The sequence below is a fragment of the Drosophila melanogaster genome, chromosome 3R (genome assembly GCF_000001215.4).
Source record: "Drosophila melanogaster chromosome 3R".
Lineage (NCBI taxonomy): Eukaryota > Metazoa > Arthropoda > Insecta > Diptera > Drosophilidae > Drosophila > Drosophila melanogaster.
Window position 1 is genome coordinate 27,639,883 of NT_033777.3, and position 21,426 is coordinate 27,661,308.

The 21,426-nt window shown below is 42.7% G+C and overlaps 3 protein-coding genes and 1 non-coding gene across 19 annotated transcripts; 1 reads left to right on the forward strand and 3 right to left on the reverse strand.

The window, feature by feature from the left end:
• Positions 1-3: 3 nt before the first annotated feature.
• tau lies at positions 4-17,114 on the reverse strand. 14 transcript variants are annotated; one of them, NM_170345.3, is made up of 9 exons: positions 10,811-10,872; positions 9,921-10,020; positions 7,868-9,825; positions 7,683-7,726; positions 6,454-6,643; positions 6,159-6,361; positions 5,343-5,528; positions 3,933-4,091; positions 761-1,612 (listed from the first exon to the last, which is right to left on the reverse strand). In NM_170345.3, exons 3-9 carry the CDS (start codon positions 9,177-9,179, stop codon positions 1,553-1,555), a joined length of 2,154 nt encoding a protein of 717 aa, NP_733224.2. In that variant the 5' UTR covers positions 9,180-9,825; positions 9,921-10,020; positions 10,811-10,872; the 3' UTR covers positions 761-1,552. The 14 variants fall into 14 exon arrangements, with proteins under 14 accessions (NP_001287563.1, NP_001287565.1, NP_001287564.1 ...); NM_001276089.1 differs by lacking the exons at positions 7,868-9,825; positions 9,921-10,020; positions 10,811-10,872 and adding exons at positions 1,960-2,175; positions 16,324-16,932; NM_001316620.1 differs by lacking the exons at positions 7,868-9,825; positions 9,921-10,020; positions 10,811-10,872 and adding exons at positions 1,960-3,056; positions 16,324-16,932.
• mir-1001 (mir-1001 stem loop) lies at positions 2,584-2,673 on the reverse strand. The gene has a single exon (NR_048502.1). It is a non-coding gene; the product is annotated as a mir-1001 precursor RNA (primary transcript).
• On the forward strand, positions 12,878-13,481 carry RpS10a (Ribosomal protein S10a). Its single transcript, NM_143319.4, has one exon. The coding sequence runs from the start codon at positions 12,954-12,956 to the stop codon at positions 13,443-13,445; it is 492 nt and encodes a 163-aa protein (NP_651576.1). The 5' UTR covers positions 12,878-12,953; the 3' UTR covers positions 13,446-13,481.
• An 81-nt stretch (positions 17,115-17,195) lies between the features above and the next one.
• Positions 17,196-20,295, reverse strand: Mlc1 (Myosin alkali light chain 1). Of its 3 annotated transcripts, none has more exons than NM_001300640.1 (6): positions 20,228-20,295; positions 20,047-20,074; positions 18,734-19,039; positions 18,587-18,673; positions 18,185-18,231; positions 17,196-18,073 (listed from the first exon to the last, which is right to left on the reverse strand). In NM_001300640.1, the coding sequence occupies exons 1-5, from the start codon at positions 20,228-20,230 to the stop codon at positions 18,188-18,190; spliced, it is 468 nt and encodes a 155-aa protein (NP_001287569.1). In that variant the 5' UTR covers positions 20,231-20,295; the 3' UTR covers positions 17,196-18,073; positions 18,185-18,187. The 3 variants fall into 3 exon arrangements, with proteins under 3 accessions (NP_001287569.1, NP_476640.1, NP_476639.1); NM_057292.4 differs by having other exon boundaries at positions 17,681-18,073; NM_057291.4 differs by lacking the exon at positions 18,185-18,231 and having other exon boundaries at positions 17,681-18,073.
• Between the last annotated feature and the right edge of the window lie 1,131 nt (positions 20,296-21,426).

Below are 21,426 nucleotides of genomic sequence, written 5' to 3' on the forward strand. Positions count from 1 at the left end.
GTATTTTGTGCTTAACTTTGCCTCTCATTTAGTCGTTTATTGTTATGTTGTAAATGCCAAGTTTCGTTTCCATTTCGGTTCTAAACAATCAACGGTTTGATAAAATGTATTCTGCATATGCATGTTTTAGAAGTGCGTGCCTCGATATCAACTTGTGCACAAATCTCTGAGTGCTTCGATTGGGTGACGTCACGTGCGACTTGTGGAGCAGCTCCTTCCTCGACAGGCTCAATATAGGCGGAATGGCTTCGAGTGGACGGCCTGGCCGGGCTTCTTCTTGGGTCCCGCGCTCTTGGGACGCTTGGGCTCCGAGTTGAGCGAGGGCATGGATACGGAGAGAACCAGGCACTCCGCCGGCAGGGACATGGACGAGGTGAGTGTGGTGGCCCGCTGGATGCGCGGTGCCTTCCAATACTGCGGGAATCGAAAGAGAGGTGTTTAGAGACAATCGGCTCGGACTCGCTGGAGGAGCAGGAGTGATGCAAAATAGTTGTCATAGCTCGATTGAGGAGATGGCGACTTACAATTTGCTTGATCAAATTTATTTATGTTTCGATTACCAATGCATCCAATGGGGCAGTAGAGGATGTGTGCTCGTGCGTGGCTTTGTTGAAACGCTTGCGGCGGCGTGGGCGTGGCTTTGCCAAATAAGATACTTGTGGGTATCTCCAATACTTGATTTGATTGTCTATCTCAATACCGATACGATAAGGTGGCTCTGTTGGAGTTCAAATACTAAGTGCAACAACGCCGAGATTTGGTAAATGAAAAAAACGTTTTTTTTGTTTGTTTATTTGCTTAAATTTTGCCATTGTTCTTACATTTTGTAACAGGGTGTAAATAAATCGTGAGAATGATGCGCTTGACTAATAAGATACAAATTAATAGTAAAAATATGCTTATACGTGTTATTATCTCTTCTGTTCGGTTCGGTTCGTTTTGTTTTTTGTTTCGTATCTGTTCAGTTGGGTTTGGTTTTTGGTTTTCACTGGTCGCAAAAGTATCTAAATGGTTGCATTATCTTAGTCGTTTAACATTTAGACGTCAAGTGGTAACATTTTCAACTAAGCATACACTTTATTCGTACGTTTCTTGTATAATTTGCTTAAATATTTAGATACTTTTATTTATATATGTATATATATATATATATAGATTTGTATGTATATATGAAGTTCTGGTAATACATTGAGATATATAATTCATGTCTGCTATCTGATGATAAAGAGTGCATTGCTCAACTAGTCAAATATACTTTCGATTGTATACCAAATACCGCTTCTATGTGGGGTGGTTGTGTAGATGTACGAGTATCTGCATCTCATTGCGTGCTTGCACCTCTATCGAATTGATCTGATCGCATTTACTGGCTTGTGAATTATCTGGGTGTGTGGAAATTATCGCATAACTCTCGTTTTGCATTGTGTGGATTTTGCTTAGATAGTACGTTTCAAATTAGCTGCTCATATTTCACTTTTGTTGATCTTAGCTTGCAAAGAAAGAGTCAGTTTCAGATTCAGTTTCAGATACAGCTCGACATGCATTTCGGCATTTAGCTTTGTTGATTTAAATTTTCATCAGCGCCAGAAGCCGTCATGGATGGTAGTGGACTCTGCGTTCAAGACAAAAAATATAAACGTGAATGCGTATCGGATTGCACAAATCATAAAGTAAACTATTAAGGGGTTAACCAAAAGACATGAGTTGGTTGTTTGGATGGAATGCAGTGGAGTAAACGGGGGAATCGCAAGCAAATGCCCATGAAACCGTTTTGTGGGGGCTTTCTATGCAGTTCAGTTTGGTTTGGTATGGATGCAGGTGGACTGGCAAATCGGCTTGGATCGGTACCAACGGTTCGGTTAGTCTATCACAGCACTGTTAAATATTTAGGTATATATAAAACTATCTATATACGCAACGGACATGTCTTTGAAGGACTCGCAACGCACATTAACTTACGGGATTTGAGTGATCAAATCGATCGGATCGGATCGGATCGAATGTTTCTATATTGTTTAAAACCGCATTGCATTCGGATAACTCGATTATATGATGTGGTTGTTAAAAGTAGCGATAGGCGATAAATAACTCTAATGGACGCAACTCGGTACGAATTTCGAATTTAATGCACTTAGTTTTCGTATGACTAGCCTAATAAAAATTGTATATATATTCCTAAAATAAACAGAATAGAAATATTAAGCACAGAAATGAAGCATATAATTAAGAGTAATTTAAAACTGATGTGAGTAGAGGTCATTGTTTTTGGTTTTAAGTGGTATTATGTTTTAGTGTGAGCGAGCAAAGCACTGTTGTTAGATGATTATAATGATGATGATGATATAAATGCTGGGCAGCCTTTCGCTAAACCGTCCTCAGGGTCGGAGTTTTTGGGGTTCGGGGTTTTTCTTTGTTTTTTTTTTTTTTCTCTTTTGAGCAATTGCGGATCAGTATATTGTTCAAAATTTGTACTATCCTAATTAGTGTAAGGTTTCCTGGCTGTTTGCCATTGAAATAATACTTTGTTAAAGGACATTCGCTAGGTACTAAAGGAGTTAACAAACAGCTGGGCCCTTCGCGGGCACTACTGACCTTGCCCGAGAGCAGAAACCCAAGGATCGGGATTCAATCTCCACCTGATCCTTGGGAGTTTACCCAGGGACAGGCCAGCTTACATCATCGCGGGCTAACCCTCGAAGAATGCATAAACATATGTATGTATATGTATGTAGGTATGTATGTATATTGGTTACAATTTAAAATAGAAACTCTTGCAAACTCATTCGATTCATTTCCGGTTTGAGCTTCTCTAATTGAGTTCGGTTTGTGTTCGGTTGAGTTTAGTTCAGTTTAGTTTAGTTGCTATCTGTTTAGTCCTGCTTCAGTTAATCATTTGGCTTAAGGTACAGTACAGTAGTTAGTTGATGGATGTCTGGGTTAAAGCTAAGGAGAGTTCATTTAAAAAGCGACTCAAATATATTGTTACACACACAGTCTGAGTTACAGAGACCGAATTCTAGATGGATCGTGGCAATCAAGCGCCCTTGTAGCGCAAACTACAGTTAGCCGGCGGGGTGGCAGAGAGCGAGCGAGAGGGGGGAACAGAGAAAGAAAGAGAGAGATTATAGTTTAGAGAATTGCGTGTAAATCTTCAAACACCTTCGGGAACACATGGATGGAAAGCGCTGTTGCCAATGAATCTCAGTTTGAGTTTGAAAGAAATTCATTTTTAAATGTAAAGTAAGTGTAATTGAACTGAGAAACCAATAGATAATACAATAAATCATCTAAAATCAAAAACAAATAATAATCAATGGTAGCTACGGAACTTCAAGAGGTTTGCAATCACTTCAACAAATGTCTAAAGGTATGCAGCTACTTTCTATTTTTCAAAGCATACTTTTAGACACTTCATAGATGGTTTCAAATCTCTAAAGATTTCGGTGGCTCTATCTGATAAAAGTCACGAATGCCCACAATAAAATACAATTCGATGCCTAGATGTGCCAAAATACGTTGTCCAATTGTTAGTTCTTATAATCACAATTCCCCATTAAACGGATTGATCTTTGGGAGTTGGTAGGAGTTATCTGAAAGCGGTTCGGGTGGGGCGTGTCTGTGGGTGGTGGTTGGGTGTTTTGGGTGTTGTGTGGGCCTCTTTTGGGGTGTGGTGCTCTGTTAGTTGCATATTAAAATAAATGAGTGTTAATCGAAAATGCAACGTAATTGATTACCATTACAGATTACATAAAAATGAATTTCTCGACGTAAACACAAAATGGGATAGCGATAATAGATGTTTGTAATATACTCGTATCGATTACTTTTGGTTGCTTTCTTAATCAAATAAAGAGTCTAGTAATAAATCAGGGTTAATGCTAATTTCTAGATATCATACGTAACTACTTTGAGCTTATGTACACGTAGTTTACCTGTGTTGGTGGTGTTGTCAGTGCAACAGAGTGTTCAACATTTTTCAAATAATCCTTATCATCGAAAATCTTCTTCTCACCGCCACCGGGCTTGTGCTTTACATTATCCAAAGAGCCAACTTTGCTTTGTGCCTTAATTTCTAGTTTTTGCGTTTGGATCTGAAAAGTAGCACCGGCACCGGCAACGTACAGAAATCAATTAGCAAGACCATAGATTCAGATTGAATTTGGCAAATGGAGTATATTTCCATTTTCCGGGTTTTTTTGTTTTCGATTTTGCAGGTGGGATTATTACTCGTATTATGGACACACGACAAACGGCCAATCGGGGACATAACTGAAATTTGGAAATTTTCACACACAGAAACGGCAGAGCACAGAACGTAACAAATGGATGGCAAAAAAAAATTAAGTCTAAATTTAATGGTACAAAAATACGCTACATGGTGCTGTGATTTTGGGATCTCGAAAAGTGTTGCTTAGGTGTTTTCAAAATATACCAAAAATATGAAAGAAACGATATGCATCTAGGTTTCTATACAAAAGCACACTTATTACACTGGGAAAAGAGAGTTATCACGACTACTTACATCCTTCGGGTTGTTATCCTTCGAATTCGTTGTTTAATGGTTTAGTTAAAAGTAAAATACAGTTTCCAAAATATGGTTTAAACATGTTTCGGTTCGTTAAAATAAGGATGGAGAAACAATAAGTTATTCTCAATTATTCATAGTGATTCGGTCGGTATGGTTAGGAACTAAACATAATGAATTTCCCTCCAATCTGATTATATAGTAAATATGTATGTACAATGCTTAACCCAAAACTAAACTAGGTGTCTGTGTGGGTGGTTCGTTTTAGCACCATTTTTGGGGGGTGTTACCTACCCAACTAAAAAAAAAACACTACTCCTCCTCATTATACAAATTCTGATCCAAACGTTTGTTATTGGCGCAATGGCTGACTATTTTGGAGCCCTCGCCATAGATGATGTTCATCTTCCTATCGTAGCTCTGGAAAGTGGTTCAAGGTTTTGGTATTTTTTGGTGTTCTGGGTGTTAGTTCTAAATGTAGTCTTTCTTAATAGTAATAACCCTTGAAAGGTGGTTAGAAGTGGCAGCATGCTGTTTAAAACTGAAGAGAACATTGCAGCTCATGCACTGAGAGAAACGAACGGATAATAAGTATAGAATAGAATAGATGCGGCCCATGCCCATGCCAGTTGGTAACTCAGGTGGAGCATCCAAAAAAAAACCATCATAAGCCAACAGCAATCGGAAATCATGCTTAACCGCTACAAAAATCAATACTTATGTATGAACACTCGTTCTCGTCTCTCTGGGTCAAACTCAAACATGAAATCGCCCGGAGGCGTGGGGTGAAAGGTCACGAAAGGGGTTTGCCACATACCTTGATGTCTCCGCCACCCGGCTGATGTTTCACATTGGCCGTCGAGCCCACCTTCGGCTTGGCCTTGTCCTTGAAGTCCATCTTCAGGGTCTCGATCTTCTTGTCCCCGCCTCCCGGCTTGTGGGCGGCATTCTCCAGCGAACCGATTTTGGACTTGGCGTTCCACTGCAACTTTGTTGTAACTATCTACGAATTTGCAGTGTTTTTGTTTTTTTTTTTGTTTGTGGTGATTTGTTGGTGCGAGAGTGTGCGGTTTCGATGCGATTCGTTTCGGTCGTAAGTTGTTGTAAATAGATACAAGGTAGGTAAAACGATTATAAGCCAAAGTCAAAATATCGATCGAACGGATGATATCCGCATCAATGTCAGAGTCGCACCCAGTTCTACGGATACGGATGGATTTGGAATACGCTACATAAGGCAACGGAATTATGCTGCTAAGTGTCGCTGCGAATTGGTAATTGCATTTCCTACAACAAGATACGAGATACAAGATACAAGATACCGTGCTGACGATTGCCCATCTATAATGGGCATAAATCTCAAATAGCAAATCGACCGTGAAATTGCTTTTATTCAGCCAATACATTACTTTACATTACTTTACTTTACGCGACTATACTTTACGTTTCTTGCGCTCAGAGAAAGATACATTTTCTCCGTACTTTAAAAGCCATTTTGTAGATGAGAGAAATTTACAGAGATTAATGAGAGAGTCATGTACTGGCTTGGAGCAGAATATATGCTTTAAATGGATACACCGATCCCTCCCATGGATTAAAACGCTGGTCTAGAGGATGAACAATACGAACATACCTTCTTCTCGCCGCCCTTTGGCATGTACTTGTCGTTCTTGGCCTCGATGCGCGGTGCCGCCTTGATGTCGATCTTCTTGGACTCGATTTTCACGTGGCCGCCACCCGGCTTATAGGTGGCATTGTCCAGGGATCCGATCTTGGAGCGTACCGCCTTCAGATTGGGTGAAGGCGCATGTCCGACTTGTACCTTGTTCATTGGAACTGGTGAAGCAAACAGAATGATAATATATATATGTAGATCATATGATATAGTAAAGTATTTCACGTGGATAGATGGAACTACGGTCTCTCACCTTTCTTCACTGGCTCGGGCTCTGGGGTCTTGAGGAGCAAGCGGTTCTTGGAGGCGCTGCGCGATTTGGGGGCTGACTTGTTCGAGGGCGTGGCACTCGGTGGACGCGACGTGCCCGACTTGTCCGGCTTCGATGAGGTCGATGTGGGCGTTTTTACGGGCGAACTGGGCGAGTTGGGTCCGTTGCGATCCTGCCGAGAAACAAACATAGCGCACGATTTAGCAAACTAACTATGCTGAATGGTTAGACCATGTGGATTACTAGCAAGTAGGTCGCATCGGCCATTATAACGAGATGCATCCTGGTAAGTATCTGTGTTGACTTCGAGTTTATTATCTATTTACGACTACTGGGCTCTCAACACTCCCGGACTTTACGGAGCTGTCAACGTAATGCCAATGGCATTTATGGCCATGCGGCCGTACGCCTGCCGATTTGGCTTTGGATGTCTCGGTACGAAGGACTTATAGTTTATGCATTGTTTTATCGATTGTCGCCGCTTCGTGTCGCCTTTGCATATGGATGGGTATTTATAGAGACAACAATTCCGACTTGGATATATGTATGTATGTGTAAGTTTGAGCTACGATTTACCCCAAAAACCCAAACCCCCCTGGAAATCCACAACTCGTTTTCGTGTTTGGCACTTATCTGTGCGCAGATATCACCAGGCATATAAATCGCTTTTTGTGTATGTTTCTTTGGCGGGTTTTGGCCATATTTGCCCTTTTTTTTCTACTTTCTGCCACTTTTTCACTCGCACCTGTGAAGCTCACTTATTGCACATATATACATGTAGTACATATACTTTTGATTTCTTCGACTTTTGTCGCACTTTCTGCGGGTTTTTCCGACGCGCCAACTGCCGTCTGCCAACACAAAACTTAGTCTGAACTTTAACGTCTGCACACGAACTTGGGAACTGAGCGACGGAACTGTCGCAGGCAATATGCTATATGCTATATGCTATATGCTATATGCTACATATGTGATATACTGCTATATGGTCTCTAATGGAGCGTGGAGCTTGTAGCTCGAAGATCGCCCGCTGGTTGCCCCGGCCTTTTACAGATATTTATGATTTGAGAACTCATGGCGGAGGAAAGGCACGCGGAATTAAATTAATTTGTTGCCAGTTCCAGTTAATTTCCTCTCAATTAACGGAGACGCAGCAGAGGTAACAATTTATGGCTAACTAGTTAACTGGTTCAAAACCGATAACAACTCACCTTCTCCTGAGTGGACTCATCCACGCCGCTGTCATTGTCGCCCTCTGAAATAAACCAAAAGATACATGAGGGAGGCATGGATGGATATATCATGAATCATATTGAGATAGTTAAATTTTAAAAATAAACTCTTAAATGGCTTCACTAATGGTCTTTGGTTTATCGCTTATCGATCTGAGTCTTACTGAAGCCGGGCCCCTTTTTGGATTCTCCGGCTGGGGGGCTCGTCTGGAAGGGCGGCTCGATGTCCTCCAGTAGGGGCTCGCCCATTGGATCGGGCCTCGAATTGAAGGTCTTGAGCGGGGTCACCGCGGGACCCATGACCACGTCGTCGTCGTCATCGTTGTTGTTGTGTGCACTGGCTGCCGAAAGTGGGCGTAGTTGCTGCTGCTGTTGCATGTGTTGCTGCTGCTGTTGCTGCTGCTGCTGCTGCTGCAGCTGTTGTGGTGGTTGTTGCTGTTGCGGTTGCATGGGCGGCTGGTTGAAAGGCGGTCGATTGAAGGGTGCCTGCAGCGGCTGTCCCGGCGGCGGGCGTGCAAAAGTAGGTGGCGGCGGTCGCGTCATATTCTGGGGCGGACGTGCTCCGGGTGGCATTCCCGGTGCCCCGGCTGGATTCCAAGGAAATCCGCCTGGTGGCCTTGGTGGTCCCTGGCCCGGCGGGCTAAGCTGTCCGCCGGCATTGGGCAGACGAGCCTGCTGCATATTGAGTTGCGGTGGCATGCCCGGTCGCATCGGTGGACCCATTAGCAGGTTGCTCTTGCTGTCTGTGCTGCGCAGCGGTGGTGGCCTGGCCGCCATGTTCGGCGGCATGGGTGGTCGTGGTCCCATTCCGACCATAGGTCGGGCTCCGGCGAACGGAGGACGCGGCTGTGGTGGCCCCACGGCGGGACGCATCTGCGGTGGCAAGACAAAGTTCTGTGGTGGTCGCACATACTCGGTATTGGGTATACTTTGGAGCTTGGGATTGGGTGAGGAGAGGGTGGGCCGCGAGTTGGTGCGTGACAGGGTGGTGCGATCTTTAGGTGGTGCATTATAGCCGGTGGTGTAGTCTAGTGTGGTTGGTGGCGGACGTTGCTGACGTTCATATGCAGAGTAATCGGTAGCTGGCTGGGATCTCTGTGGCTGCAGTTGACTGCGGTCATCTCTAGGTGCCTCATAGGCATTGTTCTGATACTCTGGATTCTGCTGAGATCGTATCTGCTGTTTGGAAACTGAATCTGAGCCGTAGGAGGCACTATCCGAAGTGGTGTTGCTATTGGTATAATCTGTGCTTAACTGAGCACTTGGCTGTTCTTTCTTTCGTTCCACAGATGAATCGGAGGACTCAAAAGGCACATAATCCTGCGTGGGTTGTGGTCTCGACTGCTGCTGAGGACGATCTACAGATGCGGAATTCATGACATACTCTGACTTGGACTGAGCGCGCTGCTGCTGCACTGGGTAATCCTGTGGAGAAATAATCTCCTGGCCGGAGCGATCCTTTCCCGTGCCGTACATCCTAGCGAAGGACTAGAACTTCTCGCCTGCGGTGTCGGTGCAGAAATGTGCAAGTGTCTGGTAACCCAATATGTGGCGGAGCCACTTTTTGGTGGCCAATGCCATCGATATACACCCACATGCTCCGCTGCCCCGGCAAACTGGCCCATATCATTTGCATATGTATGGCCATATATCGTTGTGGGCTTACTTTTACTTCTGCCAACTGTGGGGTTGCCAAAGTGCCAATGGTGGAGCTAAAGCTCGTGTATCGGAACAGACGTACGTATCAATATAGTTCACATTGAGTGGGTGCTTTCAAATTTGATGGCTCTTTCTGCATTTGTTTACATTTTATTGTTTTGGTATTCACTACTTGGCTACTTGGCTATATGGCTATAAGGATATTTGGGTATTTGGCGTTCGGGCGTTCGGTCTTTGGTTACCATTAGGGAATTTTGTCATGAAATCCGGTTGCCAGCTGTAACGTGACCCAAATTGTTTTTGTGGCTTATTGATTCAACAAAAGTTTTGGCAGTTCTAAGGCCCAAATCGACGGGCCACAAGAAATCGCTGTTTGATTTGTTTCGCAAAAGGGTTCCTTCCACTGACAATGATGTATGTGCAAGGTCGGCGGAATAATACATCCATTAACCTGGATCATTCCCTATGCAAATTATGCTCGTAAATCATTTGTGCATGGGCGAATCGGTGTGCGCTAAGTGCAGCTCCAAAATATATATGAATTCAAGCAAAACTCACCGCATCGGTATCACTCATATCTGAGTGGGTTACTACTGTTCGAATTCGGATCGGGGACTATGTCTATATAGACTGGTTCTCGGCACTGCCTGGCAATTAACTTAATGCGGAGAAAAAACCGAAAACTTTTGCATTAAGTTCCAGTGCTTTTTTTTTTTTTTTGGTGTGTGTTACATTTGACGGGCGAATCGATAAAATTGCACAGGACGACGAGGGATTCTTTAAACTGGAGGAGCTATGACCTCAGCACGTGCCACATCCGACTGCCAACTAAAGAGGCAACTGCAACTTGTGCCGACTCAGAGTCGGAATCGCCAACTTCCTGGCAGTAGCAAAAAAAAAAATATATATATATATAATAGTACAAAATAAAGAAGGCCTGGCAGAAACAGCAACTGCAAATTAGGGCTACAATGATTTGTGATTTATTCGCGGCTGACATAAACCGAAATTCCACACAATGTTCATGTCAACCGCACAACAACGTTCAACTCAACTGTCATTTGTGGCCAAATGGTCTTGGCCAAATTGATTATCAGCCAAGTGGAATGGGGTTGGTAAGTCAACAGTTGCACAGGTGCAAGCACAAAAGTTTCCTAAGCCCGTGGCTTGCATTTCAATTAGATTCACCCTCGGTGAAATATGGTTAACAAAACTTGGTCCTTTGGCAATTGAATTCTGGCGCCACTGCAGTAGCGATTTTTATCACACAGTCCAAAGACTATCAATTGTAGTTGCAGTTGCAGTTGGCCATAAAACAAAACAAGCGCCATGCAATGCAATTGTATCGATTTTCCTGGCCAGGGGGCAATAACTTGGCCACGTACAGCCTGAGAAGGCTAATGCACTTTGCACTTTGGCTTGAACACGGGAATGAAGGTGCAATTTACCTAGGCGTAAGTAACCACACACTTCTACTGTGACAAAATCGCGTAATAATATAATATGTTTTATATTTTCTTATATTTTTTTTTTATATATTTTTGTTTTCTATTTAATTGAAATATTCTGGTGGAGCTACGACGCCAGCTCCCTGCACTGCGTTGTGTTTGGCGCGAGTGTTAAAACTCGACTGCTTTTATTTGCTTTGAAAAATTTCGAATTACAATACTTAGAATTTGTTTTGATACGCCAACTTGGTCTGGCGGAGCGTGGTCGCTCGTAAACTTCTCGGGGCGCATAAACAGAATGTGTCCTTGCGCAGTTCAAAGCGCTGCCAGGATATATTTTTGGTGGAGCAGCCCCTTGTATTCTGGCTATATTCTATTGACATACAAATTTATTAGTGGGGCGCCGGGGAAAAATGCAAATTCAACACGCCAACAATGAGCGAATGGGGAGCCTATAACGCTGATTTTATATGCAGATTTCATTTGACTTGATTAATTTAATGGCCACCGGGGGAGGCATTTCGACGCGCATTTGTGCATTCCCATTCCCAGACCCAATCCTTTGCCCTCGACAATCGGGAGGGTGGCATATATATTTTTGTATCCACATAGAGCCAACTTGCACCGCTTGCCACGCACCTTTCCATTATCCAGGTGTTGTTGTCATAGGTTCCCCTAATTGTTGTCTATTTATTTACAAGCAGGCAGCACGCAAAACTCCGGCGCTCTAATGCGTAGACATAAAAGTAAACCTGGGGAGATCCAAACTGACGTGAGGTTAGCCAAGGATTCAGACTCAGACGTGGAAGGAGCGTAGTCCTGGGCTAATGTCTGCATAGTTCTGTAGCCTAATTTCGATTGCCAAGGTTATGGTTCTTACTCTAGGACTGAATTAGTTTGATTTCCTGACGATTCTTTGTATTTAACATAACCATAATTGAAGCCATTTTAAGTTCTCATTAAGTTCCATAAATCTGAATACAAACCTGGAAGTAAAAGAGAAAATTTTGTTTAATATAAAGCGTTTATTTTTTAATTTATCTATTTTTAAAATTCTATTAAAATTTTACTTTTTATTATATATATTTATTTTAGCGGGTTTTATATTTTTCTACTAAAACAAACGAATTCGCCTGATATTATATCCAATTTGCCGTTAGGTTGCCGTCCAAGCTAATCTAATGCAACAACCCAGCGAAGAGCTAATATCCAAACCAGCACTGCTTGCACGTAACAGCCATGTGAATTCGAAATTAACTAATATAAATATTAACAATAAGTATGCAAGGCTAAGGGCAGATTTTATACTCTCCCAACACAGCTTATGCATTAGAGTTTACCACTTTATTTGAACTTACTAAAATGGAATAATCGATTTGGTAACCATTTTAATTAGTAGAAAATTACTCAAATGTTATGTAAATCAAGTGCATTTAATCGGAAGCGCACGCTAAGCAAGGTCGACTGCTTTTTGTTGACACTTTTCCAAGGGGGGTGGTTTTGCCACCCCCTAATCGCTTTCGTTTTCCTTTCCTTCCGGCATTTGTTTAGCTTTTTTTTTGGGGGGATGCAGCCGGTCGGTGGGTGGTGGGTTTACGTTGTATCTATCGGCATGCCTTCCTTTTGGTTGGCTTCCCTTGGTCAATTTGTGTCTGCGTTTCGCTCATTGATTATTCTGTTCAGCATTCCTGTGGGGGAGGAATTCCTCATGTGGTTGCCGCCGCTCGCATTGCGCATGTTTGGTCAGAATGTCCTGCGACGCAAAAGATGAATCACAGCTCCTCCTCAGGAGTGCGAAAGCTTAAAACGCAGCTAATCCAGCAAAATGCAGGAGGAAACACACTGACAGAAAATGAAGAAAGCTTCGCATATAATTTATTTTCAAAATCATAAGGGGGCTGAGCCAAATGTTCTTAAAGTGAAAGGAAATAATGGTATCACGATCCTCAAGTTTATATATTGAACTACAAACTTGTTTTCAAATTATGAAAAACTTATTGGTGCTTGCCAATACCAATAGGTAGTGCTCAAAAACGTGAGGAATGAATGAAAGAAGTTTCGGTAAATACTAATTTAAGCTGGCCACACTAAGCTCCATCTTCATTTTCTGCGAATTTTTCGAATTAAATCAGACTATTTCAAGATGTTCATTCCAAAAGCCAATCGTGTCGCCATCTACGAGTACCTCTTCAAGGAGGGTGTGCTCGTGGCCAAGAAGGACTCGCCCATCCAGAAGCACTCCGAACTGGATAAGATTCCCAATCTGCAAGTCATCAAGGTGATGCAGTCGCTGAACTCACGTGGCTGGGTCAAGGAGCAGTTTGCCTGGCGCCACTTCTACTGGTTGCTGACCAACGAGGGCATCGAGGAACTGCGCCGCTATCTGCACTTGCCCCCGGAGATTGTGCCCTCCACTTTGACGCAAACTACTCGATCGAACGCAGTGCGTCCGCGCGGAGGACCAGGAGGACCCGGAGGAGGATTCGGAGGCGCCTCCAAAACCGATGACGACAGATCGAACTACAGACGCGGTCCAGGCGCATATGGAATGGACAAGAAAGGCGATGTGGGTGCCGGAACCGGACGGGTCGAATATCGTGGCGGTTTCGGTCGTGCTTCTCGCTACGACAATTAAAATAATGGAAAAATATAGTTGTTGCATAAAAACGATATAAGCACCTTTTTTTACATTCATACATATGCGTTCTAAAAGTGTTTATTCCTTGTGTCAATTAGTTTTGAAATGCATTTCGCAGGTAAAAGAGTTTTATAGTTTGCTAGTATAATAAGTAACATATTCCTATATTCCCAAGTTGACATCGACACCTTATCAATTAATCAAGATCCAAAATTTATGGCTATATTGACTAGGACCTCAGGTGGCGCGTATTTCGTGTCGCACATGGCCGTATTTATGTTCGAACTGGCAGGCGGTTTGGTAACTTTAACATTTGTATTTTTGACGCACTTCGATTATTGATTGCCTGCCACAAAATGTGGCAATTGTCAGTGCGGCAGCCGCACGCACGAAACGTCGACCAAAACGGGCTGGTATACCAAATATGGACTTGGTCACAACTTCCAGCAGAACAACAAATTATGCGGCGTCTGCCCAAAGCGGTGTAAGCCAACTGGGATGGGAATTGGTAATGGAATTGGGCTTGCATTGAATTGGATTGGGTAACCCACCCAGGCTAAAGACTCCCGCCCCCCCTCTCCTACTGAAGAAAGTGAAAACTGTCTTGGAAAATCGGGCAGATTCCAAAGCAAGTTCCCTGGCCGAGTTTATTGAACTGAAATTGGATTGGAGGTGCCAACGCTCCGTAGCCATTTGACAACTCTTTTGTGGCTTTAATTAGAGGGCAACACGGATCCACGGGGATTTGCATGTCGCGTGTCTAGCGACACTTTACTCAGCGGAAAAACAATTAGGCAAACACCCGAGCTAAGGCAGTACTTTATTAATATTCCGTTGCCAACTTTATTGATCAAACTTTTAATTTTGAAATTAATTAATCGAGCACCAACTTTGCCGCATTCCCAGATGCATTCATCAGATAAACAATGCATTAACAACTTAGTGGCTACCAGTCAAGAAATTAGCCATAAGGCAGACTGCTCGCCTGATAAGTGGACACAAATTCTTGAATCAGACCAATTAATTAATCATTAAGACCATATGGACAGGCCATGCGTATCCCAAAATCACAAAATCAGAAGCCAAAATTCAAATGCGTCTTGCTCGAATAGTTTGCGCATGGGTGTGCCCCACAAATATGGCTCCAAATATTTGGTAATTGTTTCACAAAGCGGAAACCTTAACAATTAGCAGAGTTTTAAAGGCATTTCGGTTAAGAAAAAGGTATCTACGAAAAACTGGCACACGCCCCCAATAGGAAAAACCAAAGACCGAGAGAGAGAGAGAGGAAAATCAATTGCAGCGCCAACAACTGCAAATGAGAAACGAGACTGGCAGCGTTTTGTGATAATTGAAAAGCCACCGCGAAATGGGTGACAGAAATTGCAGCGATTCTGGGCTATTTATAAAATCGCTGAGTGCAGTATGCATTTGTTTGTTTTCAATTGAGCAGCATTACGTCACACGATTATAATTATTATTTTTGGTATAAAATATGAAAGTAAGTGCAGATCAATCAGGTTGAAAGAAAGTCTTATCAATACGAGTACATATGTATGTATAATCTAGATCTGTGGTGACTTCATGTAGATGACATCTCTGATAGTAATCAACGACGATATTTTTACTTTTATTATTAGCACTAAACAAAGCTACAGCAGCGGAGCATTGTTATTGTTTTTATTTAGCAGAGCCGGTTTGCTCTTGACTCGAACACACTTGATTTAATATTCACACGGCGCGAGGCAGGGGTGTATCTTTTCGCTGCACACACATCGCACTGCCCTAATGAAGTCAACTGTTAGTTTAGAGGATAGTTCGCATTGGTGCCACGTCGCAGGCGGAATACCCTATTCAACAGGAAATTCAATATTTAGTTTAGCCAGCTGATGCTCGAGAACTCTGCAGACTGAACGACCACGAATGAAAAGGTACACGCAGCTCGATTTAAAACGAGGTCAAATGCAGAGCAACCACAGCAGCAGTGCACTCAGAAAAAATAAATGTAACTTAATATACTTCATGTTTTGGCAAACCCATATTTTTTTAAACTTAAAAGGATTTTCAGATTAGTCTTAGAAAAGATTTAACGTTGGATTTCTTTTTATAAGCTATGTGCAAGTGCAGAGATAATCCTTTTGTGAGTGCACGAGCTCGAATTGCTGATAACTTTTATCGCAGTCGGCCATATCGGTATCTCTCTAGAAATATATGTATGTATATTGTGTATCTGATAGATACACACTTGCACCTAGCCGATGCCAAGGCATCGGGCATCAAGAACAATTAAAAGCTGCACTCGGCCGTCGTGTGGGTGGTTGATGGCTTGCCACAGTTGCAGGTCATTAAACCGAGAGCTGGGATACCACAATGCACAATGCAGCCACAACTTCCACATCCTGCCGGCAGTCGAGCCCCCCTTTGAGCTGCGCCCCAAAAGCCGTAAACTTGCCGGTCTAAGCGGTTACTCAAACAGATCAAACACACACAGAGCGCTGAACCGGCCAAATCTATTTGCATAATGTGGCGGGCATGACGTGAGTCTTATGGCCTGCATGCTCGCCTGACATAACCATCAATGTCCTGGGGTGTGCCGGCAATATAATTTGCCTAATTGAGCCATAGCCATCGCTATCACCGCTGCAACTGGGCTACGGAGGCGTGCCTTGAACTTTCCTAATTGATTTTCTAAAGCACACGCGGCGTATGCGTAATGCGCTGTGAAGTCACTTTTACTTACTAAATTCAGGTAAATACCACATAACTGCACACATAGCAAGGTAGTTATATGTTTTGACACTTAACTAATAATAATTTCTATATATATGGTTTAATCTGAACCATTTCTTTTCTGTGTATCTTGCAACGCCCTCACCTTTTTGATCCTGATTAGCCCTCGCATTTGCTGGCTTCTGTTGCAGTTGCTGTTGTTGCGGCTGCTGCTGCTGCAGCTGATGGGGTGGTGGTTGTTGCTGCTGCGGTGGTGCTGGTGGTGCGGCATTTGCTGCTGCTGCTGCTGCTGCTTCCTGTTGCAGCTGCTGGTGGGGCAGCGGTGGGTGGGGGTCGCCTAGTGGTGGCACAGCATCCAGCAGTGAGCTTTTCTCCAGGACATCCGCCATATTGAAAGTCGAACGAGTGTGTGTGTGGTGTGTCTGTATTTGTTGCACTCACGGGAAAACTCGAAAAGGACTACAGATCTGTCGGTATTTTTCCTGTGTGTGTGTGTGTGTATCTTTGGGCTAGTCCTTTTCACTTGGAATAATATATTTTGGGTTCACTTTCGATTCGAGAAATGCTCGCGGAAATATATTTTGAAACGGCGTAAATGACAATATTTATATTTTGACTTGGCGCACTCACGCTCACTTACTTCACTGGCACTCTGCTAATTTATTTGGATTTTTGCTGGTGCAAATTTTTAAAAAAAGCGAGACAGCTCCCGCTCGGTCGGCTTGTCGGTTTGTTATCTCGATTTCAACTGATTCGTAGTCGTCGTATTTAACCGAAACTTTTCTGACACTTTTTTGATTCGACGTCGACGCAAAAGCTCAGCGGAATCTCAACCCCCAAGCTATTTTTGTGATTAGTTTATAATTGTTATTGTTGACTAGACGAGGAAGGTAGATACCAGGATGCGGGTATTTCCACCCCTTCTTACACTTACTATTTTAATATAATAAATAAATAATAATTACGAAAGTAGAGACAAAAACCATATTAACCAAGCTCTAAGCTTAACAAACATTTCGAAAGCTCTCTCTCGTTGAGAAAAAGCGAAAACGACATTTTAGTACACGGTATTTTAGTCTTTCGCCTGCTTCTCGTTGGTGGTTTGTGTCTCAGCTGAAGTATTGCAGTCTGCGGCGAAAATATCTAGATATTTCTTTGTGGATTCAGTATAAGATTTTTAAACTTTCTCTATTACTTTTAGTTTATTAAACAAGTCAGCCACATCTTGTATTAATATTGGCTGCCTATATAGCATAATCCCAAATTTTCCACCACCCTGATCTTCTTTTATATTGATTGTGCAACACCTCATCGGCCGCACAATTATTCTTAGTGTTTATTTAAATACATTTGACTTATTTCACTTTCACACATTCACTTGGTAAATTGAGAACGCAAAAAGGCCACAATTTACACATTTGGCGTTTTGCTAACTGCCCTTTTTGGACGCTTTCGGATGTTGAATTTGCCTAAACATTATATTATTTGCTATTTGGTTTATTCACGTCTCATATAAAATAATCATTAACTATTGCTTTGCTTTTGGCTGAACCAACAAAATAATTCATAACAAAATAATGTGCACAAAACTTTGAATATTTTTCAGTTTTTTTGTTTTCGTTATTTTATAATTTAAATTTTTTTATTTTTTAAAAAATAATATTATCTTGAAGTTCAATTTTGCAGTTGTAGTAGCAGAAGTAATTTTTAATTAAAATAATATACGAGAGAGATAGAGAGAGTTAGCGATGAATATAACATCTATGGAGAATGGTTGTCGCTAAAAGTTTGTTGGTGTTGTTGTTGTTGTTGTTGTTGTTTGTTGGTTGTTGTTGAAGCTGTTGTTTTCAACTATTTTAGCTGATCTGGTCTGTCACACATTCTGGCGAGGAATGCTGTGGAGTAGACGAAGAAAAGGGCCATATTAGCAAGGTATTCCCCAAATTTGTTGGACAAGTAGACATCCAGAGATCGGCGAAGTGGCCATGGGCTCCATCCCTACTTACTGTTTAGTCGAAGACGACAGGATCGCTCATCAGGCGCTGGACGAACTCTGTTTTCATTCAATTTCAAGTGGATCGGCGACAAACGGCGGGTAAACAAGACGCAATCACCGTGCAGAGACCATACGTTTGACATTCGGGAGTTGGTCGGTTTTTTTTTTTTTTTGCGAGTGTAGTGTTGGAGGAATGGACACGCAAACATGGATACACGCATACACATATTTTTAGGTTTGTTGGTGTTTTTCAGGTCGAGTTGGTGGTACAAAGTGCACAGTGCAGAATGGTGGGGATTTTTTTGGTTTGTGCGCAGACAAAGAGTGACATGTGGAATAGACAAACGGCGTTTACAAATCGTATATGCACAAAAAACATTAGATGAGTATCGTCCATTGAACGAATACTTACGAGAGTAGGGGATAAATCCTTCATCATCCTCGGGATCCATGCAGTCAGCGAACAGGGTCTCCACCTGCTCGTCATCCAAGCTCTCACCTGTAATGCACACAATGATTTAGAGGGATATCCCAGGATATATGCATGTTGATTACTCACCAAGCGCCAGCAGGGCGTGCTGCAGCTCAGCCAGCAGCATGGTGCCGTTCTCCTCCTTGTCGTAGAGCTTCAAGCACTCAATGAAGTCCTCGTAGCAGCCCTGCTCCTTCTCCTTCTTGACCTGTGAGTAGATGGGCAGGAACTCATCCAGCTTGATCTTCTTCTCGTTGCGCTTCTTGGTGCCGCCCAATTTCTCGATCAGCGCCAAGGTGGGGTTCAAGTTCAGAGCGCGGAGGGCATCACCTAGGTCGACGGCATCAATGCCCTCACCGGGGGAGCCCATGACTTCGAAAACGAATTCGACATCTGCGCAAAAGGAACTCGATTAGCATTTACATCTTCATGTTCATGTTAGTCGATCAAACGTAAATCCCATCAAATTTTTGTTTTTATTCGTTTCATTTTATTATGCTGCCTCATTAATTGTTTTTAAAAATACTTTAGCAGAGGTGGGTGTTGACCACCCTTTTTATTTTCGAAAACGGGGTCGATGTGGTAACCCTGAAATTTCTGGTACGCACATTTTTGGTCATCATGAAAATCTTGACATGGCTGCTGGGCATTGCCTACTTAGTGTGTGAGTGTATGCGTGAGTGCGGATCTGGGAGAGTTGCCAGCCCCGAGAACACACTACGTATACGTAATCCGACACCCGAACCGAACGCCTTCGCCCTCGTCTGCGCTATATACACAGTATATAGGCGTATATACACACACAAAGTCGCATAGTTTGCTCATCTCTTTCGCTGTGCGTTTGATCGAAAATAAATCTAAAGAAATAACTTGGCCAAAATTAGATCTCTAAACGAGAAGCATTTCGGCTCGAAGACGAGGATCGCGCGTTCGGGTTCGCGACATATACACACACGATTTTCATTGTTTTCCGCGGCTTTTCTATAACGCAAATCAAACTTAACTTTGCACTAGATTTTCTCTACCGGAATTGTGTTGGCAACCTTTATCCGTTCTGGTTTTGGATGGTCGATCGATGAAAATAGCTCAGGCGATGCATATAGACGACAGCATTCCTTAATGAAAATTTTCCGCATAGTGTTATATATATAGGCATGCGTATATGTATGCGATATATTCCAAGTGATTACGAAATATGTTCACCGACTTTTGTGTACTTTTTGTTGTGTATCTCACACGCGCACATTATGTAATCTGTATTTTTATGGATATTATAATACTTGTTTTTAGTCCTTTCTGCTGGGTTTTCCGTTACCTCGTTCATTTAATATGTTGGTTTAACTTTGATGGATTTCGTTTGAGGTTAAAGATAATCCTTTTCGTGCGGGGTTTTAACTTACTTTCAACTTCACGCTTTGGAACATCAGCCTGTCAACGGAATCGAAAAAGATTTGAGAGTTTGGCATTAGTTCGAGTGTGGAAAATCTTCAGTTTTCAGCTGCTGCATATATTTATGTACATCTATATCACTGGATATTGGTGGAAGATGTGTGAAGACTCCTTGGCCGACTGGGCACTCACCATTTTGTCTGTTTGATGCGAAAATCAACTGTATCGCGGATGAGCTCGGTCTCGACTGAACGTTATTCGTCAGTGGCAGTACGGCAAGGTAATTCTGAGGTGAAAGCCAACCAGCCGATCGCCGAGCACTCAGACACAGATACAGATACATTTACAGCTATAGCTTCGAAAACGAATTCAAAAACGAATACGAATACGAATGGATGACGAAACGCTCGCTCTTTTCCTGCGCAAGGCTATACACACACCAAAATATATGCTGTAGTATGTGCGATGGCAAGAATTTACTTTCATCTTGGGGGAACTTTTTCGAATGCCACTCTCTTTTGGGATCCCATGGATCCCAACGACCACCAGATATTGGGAGGCTCTCCTATGGAGCCAGAGCCATTTGTTGTCCGCTCTCTAGCCGGGCTATTTTTAAGCATTTTGTTTTTTTTCGGCTATTCTGTGAATATTTCTTTTTATTTCGTTCGTGAAGGCAAAATAATAATCGCTTGTGGCATTCCCAGCCGGATAGTGTTGAATATCATTCGATGTTACAGATGATTTTGCAGATAATATAATATTTTCTCATTCAGGCGGGAGGAGAATGGGTTTGAGAATTGATTGTTTAGCGCTGCGCAATAGATTGAGCTTCCATGCTGGGGTTTTACGGGGTATGTTTAGATGTTTAGATGGGGCTATGGGGCTATGTACTATAAATGTGGCCTATACATGTATATATTTATACACTCATCGACCCTGATCGTCTTTTTGGCAAACGTACGTATTTCTCAGGTCTTGCCTGTTATCATTCGAAATGTTTTGTCAGCCGGTCGTATGTGGGGGTGTTAAATGGCCGATTTCTTGTTTGTCCGCTGCCAGAACACCTGAACACCAGCCTTTTTCAATATTTATACACTATACATGCTCCAAAAGCATACTATTCCTCGTTGGCATCTCATCTACATAGAAGGCGCATTACTGGCCCCTCAGGCGCCTTCTTGTGCCTTGTGTGTGCCGCCTGTACAACATTTTAATGCGTGCTATTTATAAAAACTATGACACAGATACATGAAGCGTATTCAGAGCAAAAATGTACAGCAACAACTAAATGCTCGAATTGTTTGCATAGGCAAATGGTGGGTGGTAGGTATATAATGACCGATCAAGCCTGAAGGGTAAGCGAGGTGCTTAAAAGGCGGCAAATCTGGCAA

Excerpts from the sequence above, each read along its gene's own strand:
- tau (NM_170345.3), bottom strand. The coding sequence starts at position 9,179 with ATGTACGGCACGGGAAAGGATCGCTCCGGCCAGGAGATTATTTCTCCA. Across the intron at positions 6,644-7,682 it reads ATGAGTCCACTCAGGAGAAG|GATCGCAACGGACCCAACTC; the intron begins GTGAGTTGTTAT and ends GTTTCTCGGCAG. Across the intron at positions 6,362-6,453 it reads GCCCGAGCCAGTGAAGAAAG|TTCCAATGAACAAGGTACAA; the intron begins GTGAGAGACCGT and ends TTGCTTCACCAG.
- RpS10a (NM_143319.4), top strand. The coding sequence starts at position 12,954 with ATGTTCATTCCAAAAGCCAATCGTGTCGCCATCTACGAGTACCTCTTC.
- Mlc1 (NM_001300640.1), bottom strand. Across the intron at positions 19,040-20,046 it reads TCCAAAGCGTGAAGTTGAAA|ATGTCGAATTCGTTTTCGAA; the intron begins GTAAGTTAAAAC and ends CCTTTTGCGCAG. Across the intron at positions 18,674-18,733 it reads GCACGCCCTGCTGGCGCTTG|GTGAGAGCTTGGATGACGAG; the intron begins GTGAGTAATCAA and ends TGTGCATTACAG.